This window comes from Salvelinus sp. IW2-2015, linkage group LG8 (assembly GCF_002910315.2).
Source record: "Salvelinus sp. IW2-2015 linkage group LG8, ASM291031v2, whole genome shotgun sequence".
NCBI classification, from domain to species: Eukaryota; Metazoa; Chordata; class Actinopteri; order Salmoniformes; family Salmonidae; genus Salvelinus; species Salvelinus sp. IW2-2015.
Window position 1 is genome coordinate 25,336,826 of NC_036848.1, and position 16,579 is coordinate 25,353,404.

General features: G+C 41.3%; 1 protein-coding gene across 1 annotated transcript in view; it reads right to left on the reverse strand.

Annotated features, from left to right (window-relative positions):
* Nucleotides 1-16,579, reverse strand: part of LOC111967632 (protein diaphanous homolog 2-like) — a 622,518-nt gene that overhangs the window by 597,767 nt on the left and 8,172 nt on the right. The window contains 2 exon segments of the mRNA XM_023992819.2: nucleotides 2,450-2,626; nucleotides 4,166-4,198. Of these exon segments, the coding sequence (XP_023848587.2) occupies nucleotides 2,450-2,626; nucleotides 4,166-4,198 (210 nt within the window).

Genomic DNA, 16,579 nt, shown 5'->3' on the forward strand with positions numbered 1-16,579 from the left:
ATGTTAAAGCCATATGAGTGTTACACCATTTTCTACTGACTATCACCAGGTATCAGACAGGCATTTATAGTGCATCTGTACTGGTAACAGGACGTTGTAACACTGTAATGACAGTAACCAAACTCTTTGTATCACCCTCGCTATTTTATGGTTGTCTAGTAGTTACCAGTGATGTGTATACACCTTGGATGACTGACATGGGATCGCTGTAATGAAGCCACCGTGCAGTCATATCGGTACTCCTCCAATGTAAAAAATATTTTGGTAGCAATATCAATGCATTTGCCCATAGGTTTATAGACCAATAAGACGGCCCCGAATGTGTTCAAATTCGGTGAAGGGTCGGAGGGGTACTCAGATCCAGACTCATTGCGGAAAATAAACTAAAATCTGTGGGCGTGGCGTAGCGTTTGGCCGGAGCAAGGAGTCTGGGTAGCCAGGCAAGCTCTCTGTAGCTCTGATGGAGCTCTCTGTAGCTCTCTGATGGAGCTCTCTGTAGCTCTCTGATGGAGCTCTCTGTAGCTCTCTGATGGAGCTCTCTGTAGCTCTCTGATGGAGCTCTCTGTAGCTCTGATAGAGCACTCTGTAGCTCTGATAGAGCACTCTGTAGCTCTCTGATGGAGCTCTGTAGCTCTCTGGTGGAGCTCTCTGTAGCTCTCTGATGGAGCTCTCTGTAGCTCTGATAGAGCTCTCTGTAGCTCTGATAGAGCACTCTGTAGCTCTGATAGAGCACTCTGTAGCTCTCTGATGGAGCTCTCTGTAGCTCTCTGATGGAGCTCTCTGTAGCTCTCTGATGGAGCTCTCTGTAGCTCTCTGTAGCGCTCTGATGGAGCTCTCTGTAGCTCTGATGGAGCTCTCTGTAGCTCTGATAGAGCACTCTATAGCTCTCTGATGGAGCTCTCTGTAGCTCTGATGGAGCTCTCTGTAGCTCTCTGGTGGAGCTCTCTGTAGTTCTCGGTTTGGAGCTCTCTGTAGCTCTCGGATGGAGCTCTCTGTAACTCTCTGATAGAGCTCTCTGTTGGAACTCTGTAGCTCTCTGATGGATCCCTCTGGAGCTCTCTGTTTGAACGAGGGCTGAGTCAAGTGAACTTGAGTTGCCGAGTTAAGTGAGAAGTCACGACAGGGTTACGCCGATACACTCACTCCTGTCTCTCTCTCTGATCTATGTGCTCTCTATGCTGATCTCAGCGTGATTTTAGAGCTGCGACTCGGCTCTGCGCAGCGAACCAGGTAAGTGCTGCTCTGTAGAGGCTTAGCCTGAGCAGAGCTCCCTGCCTGCAGATTACGAAGAAGAGAAGAGTGGCGCATAGTATGAGACACAAAAGCACCCACATTAACATGATGTGAATACAGAGAGGCAATAGAAAAAGAAAACTGCTACATTTCTTTGCCAAAAGATGTTTGAATGTGCCACACAGCAAGCCGTCAACACATCACATCTAATGATATCATTATTATGACAACCAGTGGAGACAGAGATCCACCTCGAGATCAGAGACTCTCTGGTGAACAGTAAAAGAACAATGTGATTGGTAGCTCGTACTCAAAAGGACACACAGGGAGTTTCAGACATAGAAGCAGTAACCATGTCCATTCTGCCCGTTACATCTCCATGGTTCCAGACAAGTAGTGGTTGAGGGAGAAATTGTAATCCTATAGTACATATACATTGAGTGTACAAAACATTATGAACATGACATAGACAGACCGGACGAATCCAGGTGAAAGCCATGATCCCTTTCTGATGTCACTTGTTAAATATCACTTCAATCAGTATAGATGAAGGGGAGGAGACCGATTTAAAGAAGGATTTTTAAACCTCGAGACAATTGAGACATGGATTTGTGCATGTGTTCCATTCAGAGGGTGAATGGGCAAGACAAAAGATTGACGTGCCTTTGAACTTGGTATGGTAGTAGGTGCCAGGCACGCCGGTTCGTGTCAATAACTGCAACACTGCTAGGTTTTCATCCTTAACAGTTTCCGGTGTGTATGAAGAATGATCCACCACCCAAAGGCTAACCCAGCCAACTTGACACAACTGTGGGAAGCATTGGAGTCAACAAGGGCCAGCGTCCCTGTGGAACGCTTTCGACACCTTGTAGAGTCAATGTTCTGAGGTGCAACTCAATATTAGGAAGGTGTTCTTAATGTTTTGTTAACTCAGTGTAATACTGCCAGGGACCGCACAATACCAATACGGATTGTAATATGGATTCTCACGATTCTATAGGTATTAGATACTGCAATTTTATTGCAATTTGACGTTCCAAACATATTGCTCACTATATGTCTGCTGCAGAAAGACAGGCGAGAGCATGAGAAAACTAGTTTTGATCAGTCAGGGAAAATACTGCACTGAAAACAGGGACTCTACATTCAGTGTTATAGGGGAGCACGGTGGCTATATACACTTGGTTCAAAAGGAGAGTTACAGTATCGGACTTACCATCATCTTCTCAAAGAGGGCGTTGATCTCCTTCTCGGAGAGGTTCATGGAGCGGTCGTCGAAGAGAGGCTGAGGCATGGGCATCTCTACCTGAATGGACATGGGGTCTGTGGAGTGCTGGATCAGGGGCTTGTCCTTCTTATTCCCAGTCTTCCGGAAACTGGTGATCCGGTCACGCTGAAGGGGAAAGAGAGGGTGGCATCACCAAAGTGTGTGTGGTAAGTGTTATGACATATAGTATTTAACTAGGAATATTTCCCTAGGCTTCAGGCTTTCTGAATGCTTACACACTGTAGAGTTGAGTGATACTGTCATATGCCTGCCATGTCTTTCGAGCTCCTTCCCAACCTTTGAACAGGCATCAGCTGGGCTCAATTACAGGTTGGGATGGCGCCACAGGCCAGCTAAAGTAAAGGGTTTTGCCTGTGACAAGGGACGGACTGATAATGTGTGTTCATCTTCTGTTTTATCATCAAAAAAAATTATGTTAGATTAAATGATAATGTGTGTTCATCTTCTGTTTTGTCATAAAAAAAATTATGTTAGATTAAATGACAATGTGCTTTGAAAAAGGGGTGTAACATTGCTTGCTCTATGTCAAACTGGCTTTGATGTATTAAATCTGTACAGTTCGTGTGTATCTGAACGAAAACATGGTACATAATAAAACGGTACACTGTTAAATACAGCGACGTCATAGATTTGACTTACCTTCGCACTTACCATTAACCCTGTAGATTGGGATTGTTCAAAATGACAGACTGTTATGGGAGTCTGTATAACTTAAGTGCATATGCTTCAGAAAGATACTCTCCTCACAGACAGTACTCGGCTATTCTAGGTACACCGATGAATTAAGAACGGATGTCAATCGCATAAGTGCAAATACATTTACCTGAGCTGTGCTTGAGTTAGTTTGCCTGGTGCAATGGGACAAATGGAATCGTCCCAAAAGTGCAAACGGCAAGCGTTAAATCAAGCGCACCTCATATGTAATTCAGGGCCGACGACAGAAGACGGACCAAGATCAAACGAGATGCCGCCAGCAGCACGCACCTTTGTTACACAGTCAGAAGAGGGTAAGTCCATGCACCAGTCGCTGTTAGTTAGTCGTCAGTGGTATTAGCTATATGGGTTTAGGGGTCATGCTTGTGTGAAATGAATGAATGAACATACATATGAAAAAGAGTAAGACAAATCAATTAAGACAACATTTTATTAATGATAGCACACCTGAATCTACACTGAAATCATTGTGGACGGACCAGTGGAAGACAAAACCAATGATGTTCAACATGATTGTAGAATCTACATGTAATACAATCCATTGAAACAGCACCAGTGTTTGAGCCAAATAGAGTGTACTTGTTCTTTGTTAATGAATTATTAAGAGGAATAATAACAAATACAATATATAAGCCTATCATAACCGATTCAGAATACTGTTGGGCTGATATTTGACTGATTAGGCTAGGCATTCATCAACAACAAAAAATCATATTAAATTACGTTATCATTTGGGCACATTAAATAACCATAAAATACTGTAATGACAATAATACAGGAACCCTACTTGGTTAACAGAGGGCACCGTGTCCCTCTTGTTTCATTGGTCCATCCACAGATTTCAGTTCAACATCCTGTGCAGCCATGACACAAAGAGAAGATGATGACGCAAAACAAAGTACACAAAGAAATGAAAACAGGACGCCTTACCATGTCGTCAGCCAATGTTTTTATGTGTATGTTCTGTTGAAGGGAAGGCACATTGTGAAAAGTAAGATCCAACTGAAAATGACAGCCCCATCCATGGTGTGCATGTGAAGGAGAATATCCAAAATGTCACAATACACAGTAACAGATGGACACACATGCAAACGTGACAGAAATGTCATAAAGCCTCAGACGAACCCATATGAATGAACCCATGAATAACCACACTTAATAACCACCAATGCCAAGAGTATGCAAAGCTGCCATCAAGGCAAAGGGTGGCTACTTTGAAGAATGTCAAATATGAAATATATTTTGATTTGTTGAACACTTTTTTGGTTACTACATGATACCATATGTTATTTCATAGTTTTGACGTCTTCACTTCATTTTTTAAATAGTAATAATTAAGAAAAACCCTTGAATGAGTACTGTATGTTTCACAAATTTGTACAGTAGAGTAAAGAAAAGTAAAGTGCAGTACAGTACACTAGAGTAGAGTACAGTATAATGTACTATATTGTACTGTACTATACTGTACTGAACATATTTACTTTACTCTACTGTACTCTGATCTGCTCTGCTGTACGTTACTCTACTGTGCTGTAATGTCCAAATTTAGGAAACATAAACATTGGACCAGCCTGGTCTGGTCCGGACCAACCGAATGTGGCCTTGTTTGGGGACGGAGCTCATTAGTATAATAGCTAATGTGTAGAATGAACTAAATATGCAAAATAAGGTTATTGCATATGTTAACCTTTGTGTACCTATTCAGGATACAAACACCATAAAGAGAATGATATGACTATTCATAATTATTCATTTCTGTATAGTACATATCAGGGACCCATGATGTAATTCCATTACCGGTTATAAATCCACTTAACCTACTGTAGTTCAATAAGTAAAATATTTTTTTTCTCAAACACAAGAGCTGTGTTCGAATACTCATACTAACTGCACTAACCATACTACTTGTGATGTAAATTGAGTATGTAGTATGCTTATTGGACATGTATAGTAATGGATATAGTATGGATATAGTTAGTATGCCAAATGTTCCCGGATGTCGTACTACATTCGCCAAAATACGAAGTATACAAGCAGTGGACACTATTTCCATGCTTTAGGGCCCATAATGAAATTCTTGTCCTAACCGATGTCTTAACCGACTTGCCAAAACGATAGTTTGTTAACAAGACATTTGTGGAGTGGTTGAAAAACAAGTTTTAATGACTCCAACCTAAGTGTATGTAAACTTCCGACTTCAACTGTAGACTACCGAAAAAAACTCCCAAAACAGATGTTTGTTTCCTTTCTAGACACAAGGCATACATTGCCAATGGCCTGTGGCTCTGCTACGGACGGCCGTTTGTAAAGACGCTTCAGTCACACACTGACACAGGAAGCAGGAAACAACACAACACCATATGCTGTGGCGCTATGCTGTGGGGGCTGTGAAGTGCTAACGATCGGGGAATGTGGGGTGTTGTGGCCATAAAGCGGACCTCCTGCCGAGGGGGTTCTCTCCTCGGTTAATCTCAGCCTATCGCTCTCAAGGGCTTTACACTGCAACTCCTCGAGCAGTTAGCCTCATAGCTCCCTGAGGTTAAAGACTGCAGCTAGCAGACGCTCAAACTGCCATATCTATTACTTCTATGTATCAACAGTTGGGAGGTGTCTATCTAAGTATATAGCCTCTATCTATCTATCCACAGTAAAACGAGTGCTATATCAAAATAACCTGAAAGGCCGCTCAGCAAGGAAGAAGCCACTGGTCCAAAACCGCCATAAAAAAAGCCAGACTACAGTTTGCAACTGCACATGGGGACAAAGATCGTACTTTCTGGAGAAATGTCCATCATTATGTTTGGAGGAAAAAGGGGGAGGCTTGCAAGCCGAAGAAAACCATCCCAACCGTGAAGCACGGGAGTGGTAGCATCATGTTGTGGGTGTGCTTTGCTGCAGGAGGGCCTGATGTACTTCACAAAATAGATGGCTTCATGAGGAAGGGAAATTATGTGGATATATTGAAGCAACATCTCAAGACATTAGTCAGGAAGTTAAAGCTTGGTCGCAAATGGGTCTTCCAAATGGACAATGACCCCAAGCATACTTCCAAAGTTTTGGCAAAATGGCTTTAGGCGAACAAAGTCGAGGTATTGGAGTGGCCATCACAAAGCCCTGACGTCAATCCTATAGAAAAATTGTGGGCAGAACTGAAAAAGCGTGTGCGAGCAAGGAGGCTTACAAACCTGACTCAGTTACACCAGCTCTGTCAGGAGGAATGCGACAAAATTCACCCAACTTATTGTGGGAAGCTTGTGGAAGGCTACCCAAAATGTTTGACCCATGTTAAACAATTTAAAGGCAATGCTACCAAATACGAATTGAGTGTATGTAAACTTCTGACCCACTGGGAATGTGATGAAAGAAATAAAAGCTGAAATAAATCATTCTCTCTACTATTATTCTGACATTTCACATTGTTAAAATAAAGTGGTGATCCTAACTGACCTAAGACAGGGAATTTTCACTAGGATTAAATGTCAGGAATTGTGGAAAAACTGAGTTTAAATGTATTTGGCTACGGTGTTTGTAAACTTCCGACTTCAACTGTATATTGCGATTCTCACTATTTGATAAGAACTGCGATTGGATACTGTGATTTTATTGCGATTCGATGTTCCAAACATATTGCTCACCATACAGTGCATTCGGAAAATATTTAGACCCCTTTTTTCACATTTTGTTACGTTACAGCATTATTCTAAAATCGATTAAATAAAACATTTGTCTCATCAATCTACACACAATGCCCAATAATGACAAAGTGAAATTCTTGGAAATGTATTAAAAATAATAAACAGAAATACGTTATTTACATCAGTATTCGGACCCTTTGATATGAGACTCGAAATTGAGCTCAGGTTCATCCCGTTCCCACTGATCATCCTTGAGTTTATATACAACTGGATTGGAGTCCACCTGTGATAAATTCAATTGATTGGACATGATTTGGAAAGGCACACATCTGTCTATATAAGGTCCCACAGTTGACAGTGCATGCAAAAACTAAGCCATGAGGTTAAAGGAATTGTCCGTAGAGCTCCGAGACAGGATTCTGTCGAGGCACAGGTCTGGGGAAGGGTACCAAAAAATGTCTGCAGCATTGAAGGTCCCCAAGAACACATTGGCCTCCATCATTCTTAGATGGAAGATGACCGAAGGAAAGATGAACGGAGCAAAGTTAGGAGATCCTTGATGAAAACTTGCACCGGAGCACTCGGGACCTCAGACTGGGGTGAAGGTTCACCTTCCAACAGGACAAAGACTCTAACCACAAAGGCAAGACAACGCAGGAGTGGCTTCAGGACAAGTCTCTGAATGTCCTTGAGTGGCCCAGCCAGAACCAGGAACATCTCTGGAGAGACTTGAAAATAGCTGTGAAGCAACGCTCCCCATCCAACCTGACAGAGCTTGAGATGATCTGCAGAGAAGAACGGGAGAAACTCTCCAAATACTGGTGTGCCAAGCTTGTAGTGTCATACCCTACCAGACTCGAGGCTGTAATCGCTGCCAAATGTGCTTTAACAAAGTACTGAGTAAAGTGTCTGAACACTTACATAAATGTTATATTTCAATTTTAAATGAATTTGTTTTTGCTTTGTCATTATGGGGTATTGTGTGTAGATTGGTGAGGAAAAGCAACAATTGAATCCATTTTAGAATAAGGCTGTAACATGACAAAATGTGGAAAAAGTCGAGGGGTCTGAATACTTTCCAAATGCACTGTATGTTTGCTGCAGAGGGACGAAAGAGAGCCATGAGAAAGCAAGTTTTGATCAGTCAAACAAATTGGAGTTTGGTGCAGGTACAGCCAACTATCGCAAAAATAATATTGCCATATTGTCAAAACGATATATGGTCAGAAATAATATCCAGAAAATATGTAACTGTATCTATTTTTAATTCCCCCCCCATTATAACTTTCAAACACTGTCTCTGCAAGTGTGTAAAACATTGCACATTTTTCAAATGGGGTAATTTAACATATTTTAATCAATTTAACAACAAGGGAACCTCTGTTGAGCTAATCGTCTTTACTTTAGGGGAAACCATCAGTTTACTTCTGCACAGTCATTATCGCACGGCAACACATAGCAACAATGCAATTTGGTTTCCTTTAGGGAAAACCATCAGTTCACTTCCGCACAGTCATTATCGTACGGCAACACTGCAACAATGCAATTTACCACATAACAATTAACCATGCACGTCCTCTGGGCTTCTCTGGCTTATTAAAACCTCAACCCTTTCATTGTAATAAATGTTTATTGCCCAACATTAATTCCTCAAAATAACGCAAATCGAATTAGCCCTCAGCTCCTTCATTATCGAAATAGGATTTTGTTTAGATAAAGATTAATAAAATTGAAAAACCCACTGCAATTTTGCTGGATTCATGGGTCCATTTGAGTATGGGGAATATCACGAGTATGCCTCATCTGGCAAGAACTTTTAAATACAAAGGACTACAGTCCAACTTTCGAGAATGACACAAATATTAATTTTCACAAATTCTGCTGCCTCAGTGTCTTAAGATATTTCTGTCAGATGTTACTATGGAATACTGAAGTATAATTACAAGCATTTCATAAGTATCAAAGGCTTTTGTTGACAATTACATGAAGTTGATGCAAATAGCCAATATTTGCAGTGTTGACCCTTCTTTTTCAAGACCTCTGCAATCCACCCTGGCATGCTGTCAATTAACTTATGGGCCACATCCTGACTGATGGCAGCCCATTCTTGTATAATCAATGCTTGGAATTTGTCAGAATTTGTGGGGTTTTGTCTGTCTACCCGCCTCTTGAGGATTGGCCACAAGTTCTCAATGGGATTAAGGTCTGGGGAGTTTCCTGGCCATGGACCCAAAATATCAATGTTTTGATCCCCGAGCCACTTTTGCCTTATGGCAAGGTGCTCCATCATGCTGGAAAAGGCATTGTTCGTCACCAAACTGTTCCTGGATGGTTGGGAGAAGTTGCTCTTGGAGGATGTATGTGTTGGTACCATTCTTTATTTCTTTGCTGTGTACTTAGGTAAAATTGTGAGTGAGCCCACTCCCTTGGCTGAGAAGCAACCCCACACATGTATGGTCTCAGGATGCTTTACTGTTGGCATGACACAGGACTGATGGTAGCGCTCACCTTGTCTTCTCTGGACAAGCGTTTTTCCAGATCCCCCAAACACTCGGAAAGGGGATTCATCAGACAAAATTACTTTACCCCAGTCCTCAGCAGTCCAATCCCTGTACCTTTTGCAGAATATCAGTCTGTCCCTGATGTTTTTCCTGGAGAGAAGTGGCTTCTTTGCTGCCCTTCTTGACGCCAGGCCACCCTCCAAAAGTCTTCGCCTCACTGTGCGTGCAGATGCCCTCACACCTGCCTGCTGCCATTCCTGAGCAAGCTCTGTACTGGTGGTGTCCCGATCCCGCAGCTGAATCAACTTTAGGAGACGGTCCTGGCGCTTGCTGGACTTTCTTGGGCGCCCTGAAGCCTTCTTCACAACAATTGAACCGCTCTCCTTGAAGTTCTTGATGATCCGATAAATGGTTGATTTAGGTGCAATCTTACTGGCAGCAATATCCTTGCCTGTGAAGCCCTTTTGGTGCAAAGGAATGATGACGGCACGTGTTTCCTTGCAGGTAACCATGGCTGACATAGGAAGAACAATGATTCCAAGCTTCCAGTCTGTTATTCGAACTCAATCAGCATGACAGAGTGATCTCCAGCCTTGTCCTCGTCAACACTCACATCTGTGTTAACGAGAGAATCACTGACATGATGTCAGCTGGTCCTTTTGTGGCAGGGCTGAAATGCAGTGGAAATGTTTTTGGGGGATTCAGTTCATTTGCATGGCAAAGAGGGACTTTGCAATTAATTACAATTCATCTGATCACTCTTCATAACATTCTGGAGTATATGCAGATTGCCATCATACAAACTGAGGCAGCAGACTTTGTGAAAATTAATATTTGTGTCATTCTCAAAACGTTTGGCCACGACTGTACAATAACTACTCAGTTTGCTTTATTCTGGGCTAAAGGATATATGGCCTATTTTAATTCCAGATACCGTTCTGCATTAGCAAATCTAAATGTTTTAGTAATGTTGTATTCATAAAGTGTCTCAGAGTAGGAATGCTGATCTAAGGATCAGTTTTGACTTTAAGATCAAATAAAACAATTACATGGACAGTAAGGGGGGGGGGGGGGGGGGTCTGATCCTAGGTCAGAGGTTCAATTGGCTTGCTCAAAGTGATACCACTAGGTGGTGTATGACATTTCCACAACTGCATTACATACTATCAATTCACGTCTTTCCATGCCAAACATGTAGGCCTAGTTTCAAATATGTTTTTTCGACATATGTTATTTTTACACCATTACGCCATCTGCACATGAAGCACTTCCTGCTCACTCAATGGGGGAAAAATCCCCATTATAAATGGATGGCATTTACAGAGTTCATCTAAAAAGCAGCATGGAGACATGCTTACAGGGAAATCAGGGTTTTGCTTTAATTACTTGTAATTCATAACAAACAAAGGATGACTAGGAGTGCCTGGTGTTGTTGGCACTAATGACTGTATCGCCATGTGCCGCTACTAACAATTCTTGGCAACCTTGTGTCACTGCTCCCGCTCTCCCAGTCTCCTTCATAGCCTCTAGTATTCCAAATGTTCACTTCCACTCGGCAATCACAGTTCGTCTGCATTCCTCACTATTGGATTTGCATTCTGGGCGTGGAAAGTGACGAATCCTTCTACCCAGGGACATGTTCACAGAATTGAGTTGAGTGTGAATCCAAAAACCTGCTAGAATGTATGTAGCACTTTCTTCTTAGTTAAACCAAACAGCTTGAACATAGTGGTTCACAGTTTACACATGTATTTTTGGCCTCTCTGGTTTATATGGACCCATCAACACAGCTTATTCAGTAGTAAACAAAACCACAATGCACTGTATGTTGCTAAGGGACCGTTTCTGTTGACAGACTGAAGTACTGACCTAGCGTTCGCTTAACAGGGTGTGTGCGTTTGTGCGTTTGTGGTGTTGTTTTGTGTGTGGTGTGTGTGTGTGTGTGTTGTGTGTGTGTGGTGTGTGTGGTGTGTGTGTGTGTGTGTGTGGTGTGTGTGTGTTTGGTGTGTGGTGTGTGTTGTGTGTGTTGTTTTGTGTGTGTGTGTGTGTGGTGTGTGTACATGTGTGTGTACATGTGTGTGTACAAGTGTGTGTACATGTGGTGGGTGTACATGTGTGCGCTAGCATGAAACAGATACAGACTCATTATATGGAAAGGCAGCAGACACCCCAGCACATCTGACAAAATGATGACCTTGCACTACAAAGTGTAAAATACAGGTAAGGTCAAAAGTATATATACAGTAATATTGTGGACAGATTGACAGAAAGAGTTGCATGCAGCACTCCCACACAGCATGTCACAATGAACGAGTCAGTTCAACTTCATTTACATCTGTGTGTTTGAAAAATGGTACCTGAAAAACTACACAGGCAGGCATTAGTGTGTTGCATTTGCTACATGTTGTTGCTCCTCTCAAATTGTATTTTATAGGATCGAAGTGAATCAAGTCTGACATCGTCTTCTCAATGGCTCATTACAGTGACTTAAAGGTACTGTGACCCAAGCCATAGCCATGGGGCGGCAGGTAGCCTAGTGGTTAGTGTGTTGGGCCGTTAACCAAAAGGTTGCAAGACAAAATCCCCAAGCTGATAAAGTACAAATCTGTCGTTGTGCCACTGAACAAGGCAGTTAACCCACTGTACCTAGACTGTCATTGTAAATAAGAATTTGTTCTTAACTTACTTGTCTAGTTAAATAAAGGTACAAAAATGAAAGGATCACACAGAGATGAATCTGAGCACTCCTCTGACATTTGCCCTGTTTATAAAATCCATCAGATAATGTTTAGATCGAGGGGCTCCCCCATTCACACGTCTCTGTGGTAGATGGGGAGAGAGCAGGGGAGAATGAACCACAGAAGTTGGTTCTCATTGAAACACGGAAGTTCAAGGCTGACCGCGGTACTGCTTGCAGAAAACAGGATCCTCATTATAATGAATGGGAAAATGGCAATCTTTGTGTAAATAAAAAATGTTTTAAAAGACAATCATAGTACCAATAATTGCTTATAAAACACCAGTCCTTGAACCGATTATTTTAAAATCGCACACAAAACAAGTTACACTATGGGGCAGCAGGTAGCCTAGTGGTTAGAGCATTGGGCCAGTAACTGAAAGGTTGCTAGATTGAATCCCTGAGCTGACAAGGTGAAAATCTGTTGTTCTGAACAAGGCAGTTAAACCACATTTCCTAGGTTGTCATTGTAAATAAGAATTTGTTCTTAACTGACTTGCCTAGTTAAATAAAGGTTTAATAGTTTTGCCCCTAATTGCAACCTGCAGTACCCCGTTAGGCCTTCAACAGTTTGTGCATCACAGGAGGTTGGTGGCGTGTTAAATGGGGAGGACAGACTCGGGGTAATGGCTGGAGTGGAATTAGTGGAATGATATCAAACACATCGTTTCTATTTTGAGGAAGTGTATGGCTATGGAGTTTCAAGATGGACAAACAGTACGATTGCCGCTTTTTTCAATTTTTTCGAAACGAAGGACTTTTAAGGGAGTATGCGAGCACACTCATTCGGCTCACCTAACCAAACTCAAGAATGTGGAAGGCGTTACTCAATGAGAGGGGACATCACTGAGCTAGCCTACAACGTCACTTCCTGGAGTAGCTCAAACTGTGCATGTTATATACCCCTGACACGCCATCTTAATAACTTCTCTAGGATAGGGGGCAGCATTTTCATGTTTGGATGAAAAGCATACCCAAATTCAAACTGCCAGCTACTCATCCCCAGAAGATAAGATATGCATATTATTAGTAGATTTGGATAGAAAACACTCTGAAGTTTCTAAAACTGTTTGAATCATGTCTGTGAGTATAACAGAACTTATTTAACAGGCGAAACCCCGAGGACAAACCATTCCGAAAATCTTTTTTTGAGGTCACTCTCTTTTCAATGGATCATCATTGGTAATCCAGATTTCTAATTGACCTTCTTGCAGTTCCTACCGCTTCCACTGGATGTCAACAGTCTTGAGAAATTGGTTGAGGGTTTTTCCTTTGTGTAATGAAGAAGTAGCCCTGTTCAGAACGAGAGTTGAGTAAAGTGTACTTTTTGTTTGAGGCGCGTAACCAGAAAGCATGCTACAGTTTGTTTTAATCCTGTAATGAACACAGATCATCCCGTCTTCAATTTTATCGATTATTTACGTAAAAAAATACCTAAAGTTGTATTACAAAAGTAGTTTGAAATGTTTTGTCAAGGTTTACATGTAACCTTTGAGATATTTTGTAGCCACGTTTGAGCAAGTTGGAACCGGTGTTTTCTGGATCAAGCGCGCCAAATAAATGGACATTTTGGATATATATCGACGGAATTAATCGAACAAAAGGACCATTTGTGATGTTTATGGGACATTTTGGAGTGACAACAACAGAAGCTCGTCAAAGGTAAGGCATGAATTATATTTTTATTTCTGCGTTTTGTGTCGCGCCTGCAGGGTTGAAATATGCTTCTCTCTCTTTGTTTACAATGTTGCTATCCTCAGAAAATAGCATCGTTTGCTTTCGCCGAAAAGCCTATTTGAATTCTGACATGTTGGCTGGATTCACAACCAGTGTAGCTTTAATTTGGTATCTTTCATGTGTGATTTAATGAAAGTTAGATTTTTATAGTATTTTATTTGAATTTGGTGCGCTGCATTTTCTCTGGCTTTTGGCCAAGTGAGACAGTAGCGTCCCGCCTAAACTCAGATTTTTGGATATAAATATGAACTTTACCGAACATAACATACATGTATTGTGTAACATGAAGTCCTATGAGTGTCATCTGATGAAGATCATCAAAGGTTAGTGATTAATTTAAACTCTATTTCTGCTTTTTGTTACTCCTCTCTTTGGCTGGAAAAATGGCTGTGTTTTTCTGTGGCTATGTACTGACCTAACATAATCGCAAGGTGTGCTWTCGCCGTAAATCCCTTTTGAAATCAGACACTTTGGCTGGATTAACGAGAAGTTTATCTTTAAAATGGTGTATAATACTTGTATGTTTGAGGAATTTTAATTATGAGATTTCTGTTGTTTTGAATTTGGCACCCTGCAATTTCCCTGGCTGTTGGTTAGGTGGGACGCTACCGTCCCACATATCACAGAGAAGTTAACCGACTTCATTTGGCTTCAATGCGCTATTGAGTCTTCACATAGGAATAATGGTGTCACGTGATTAGGGCCATCACCGACAAAAACAAACCTTGGTCGACTGAGTCATCCTGTTTAAACTTATTTTTCCATATATAAAACCAACAACATATGCACTGAGCTTGTCTGATGCTTGAAGCAAACTGTTTGAGGGTTTTTCTTTTTTTTAAATATATTTTCTACATTGTTGAATAATAGTGAAGACATCAAAATTATGAAATAACACATAGTAACCAATTTTTTTTTTAACAAATCAAAATATGAATTATATTTGAGATTCTTCAAAGTAGCCACCCTTTGCCTTGATGACAGCTTTGCACACTCTTGGAAATTCTCTTAACCAGCTTCATGAGGTAGTCACCTGGAATGCGTTTCAATTAACAGGTGTGCCTTGTTAAAAGTTAATTTGTGGAATTTATTTCCTTCTTAATGCATTTGAGCCAATGAGTTGTGTTGTGACAAGGTAGGGGTGGTATACAGAAGTCAATATTATGGCAAGAACAGCTCAAATAAGCAAAGAGAAACGACAGTCCATTATTACTTTAAGACATGAAGGTAAGTCAAAAAAACGGAAAATGTCAAGAACTTTGAAAGTTTCTTCAAGAGCAATCGTAAAAACCATCAAGCGCTATGACAAAACTGGCTCTCATGAGGACCGCCACAGGAAAGGAAGACCCATAGTCACCTCTGCTGCAGAGGATAAGTTCATTCGAGTTAACCGCACCTCAGGTTGCAGCTCAAATAAATGCTTCACAGAGTTCAAGTAACAGACACATCTCAACATCAACTGTTCAGAGGAGACTCAGGCCTTCATGGTCGAATTGATGCAAAGAAACCACTACTAAAGGACACCAATAATAAGAAGAGGCTTTCTTGGCTTGGGCCAAGAAACACAAGAAATGGACATTAGACTGGTGGAAGTCGTTCTTTTAGTCCAAATTTTAGATTTTTGGTTCTAACCGCCGTGTCTTTGTGAGACGTAGAGTAGGTGAACGGATAATCTCCGCATGTGTGGTTCTCACCGTGAAGCATGGAGGAGGTGGTGTGGTGTGGGGGTGCTTTGCTGGTGACACTTTCTGTGATTTATTTAGAATTCAAGGCACACTTAACCAGCATGGCTACCACAGCATTCTGCAGCGATACGCCATCCCATCTGGTTTGCGACTATCATTTGTTTTTCAGAAGGACAATGACCCAACACACCTCCAGGCTGTGTAAGGGGTATTTGAGATGGTTTGTGATGAGTTGGACCGCAGAGTGAAGGAAAAGTAGCCAACAAGTGCTCAGCATATGTGGGAACTCCTTCAAGACTATTGGAAAATCATTCCAGGTGAGCTGGTTGAGAGAATGCCAAGAGTGTGCAAAGCTGGCATCAAGGCAAAGGGTGGCTACTTTGAAGAATCTAAAATATATTTTGATTTGTTTAACACTTTTTTTGGTTACTATATGATTTTGTATGTGTTATTTCATAGTTGAAGTCTTCACTATTATTCTACAAAAAAAAGAAAGAGTAAATTGTAAATAGAAAGTAGTACAAATAAAGAAAAACCCTTGAATGAGTAGGTGTTCTAAAACTTTTGACCGGTAGTGCATATTTGCCTTTAAAGTTGGAGCACATCGACCGGTATTTCCATCAATGAATAAAAGGCATTATTTATTTTTTACCCAGACAAATTGGCTAGCAACCTATTTATTTATTTTTGGGGCCAAATACGGCTAATGGAAACCCTGGGCCACAGCTAGATAACTACCTAGCAAGATACCGACGAAGAAATTGAATTCACCCTCCATAAACCCAATCCCGACAGTGCCTATTTCGTATCCAAATGTTTAGCTAGCTAGCTAACGTTTACATATATTCGCTAGCTAGCACAACATAGCTACTTAGCTAGATAGTGCAGTGTCCTTAGCTAGCTAGATAACTCGGCAGCCAACACAGGCAGTTATTTCATGTAAACTAGCTAATCCATTGTGATTTAATTATAATATCAATACTAGCTAAAGTGGTTAACTAGCTTGGAGGAAGTATTTAGTGCATTGTGTCTGCGCACTTAGCTAGCTA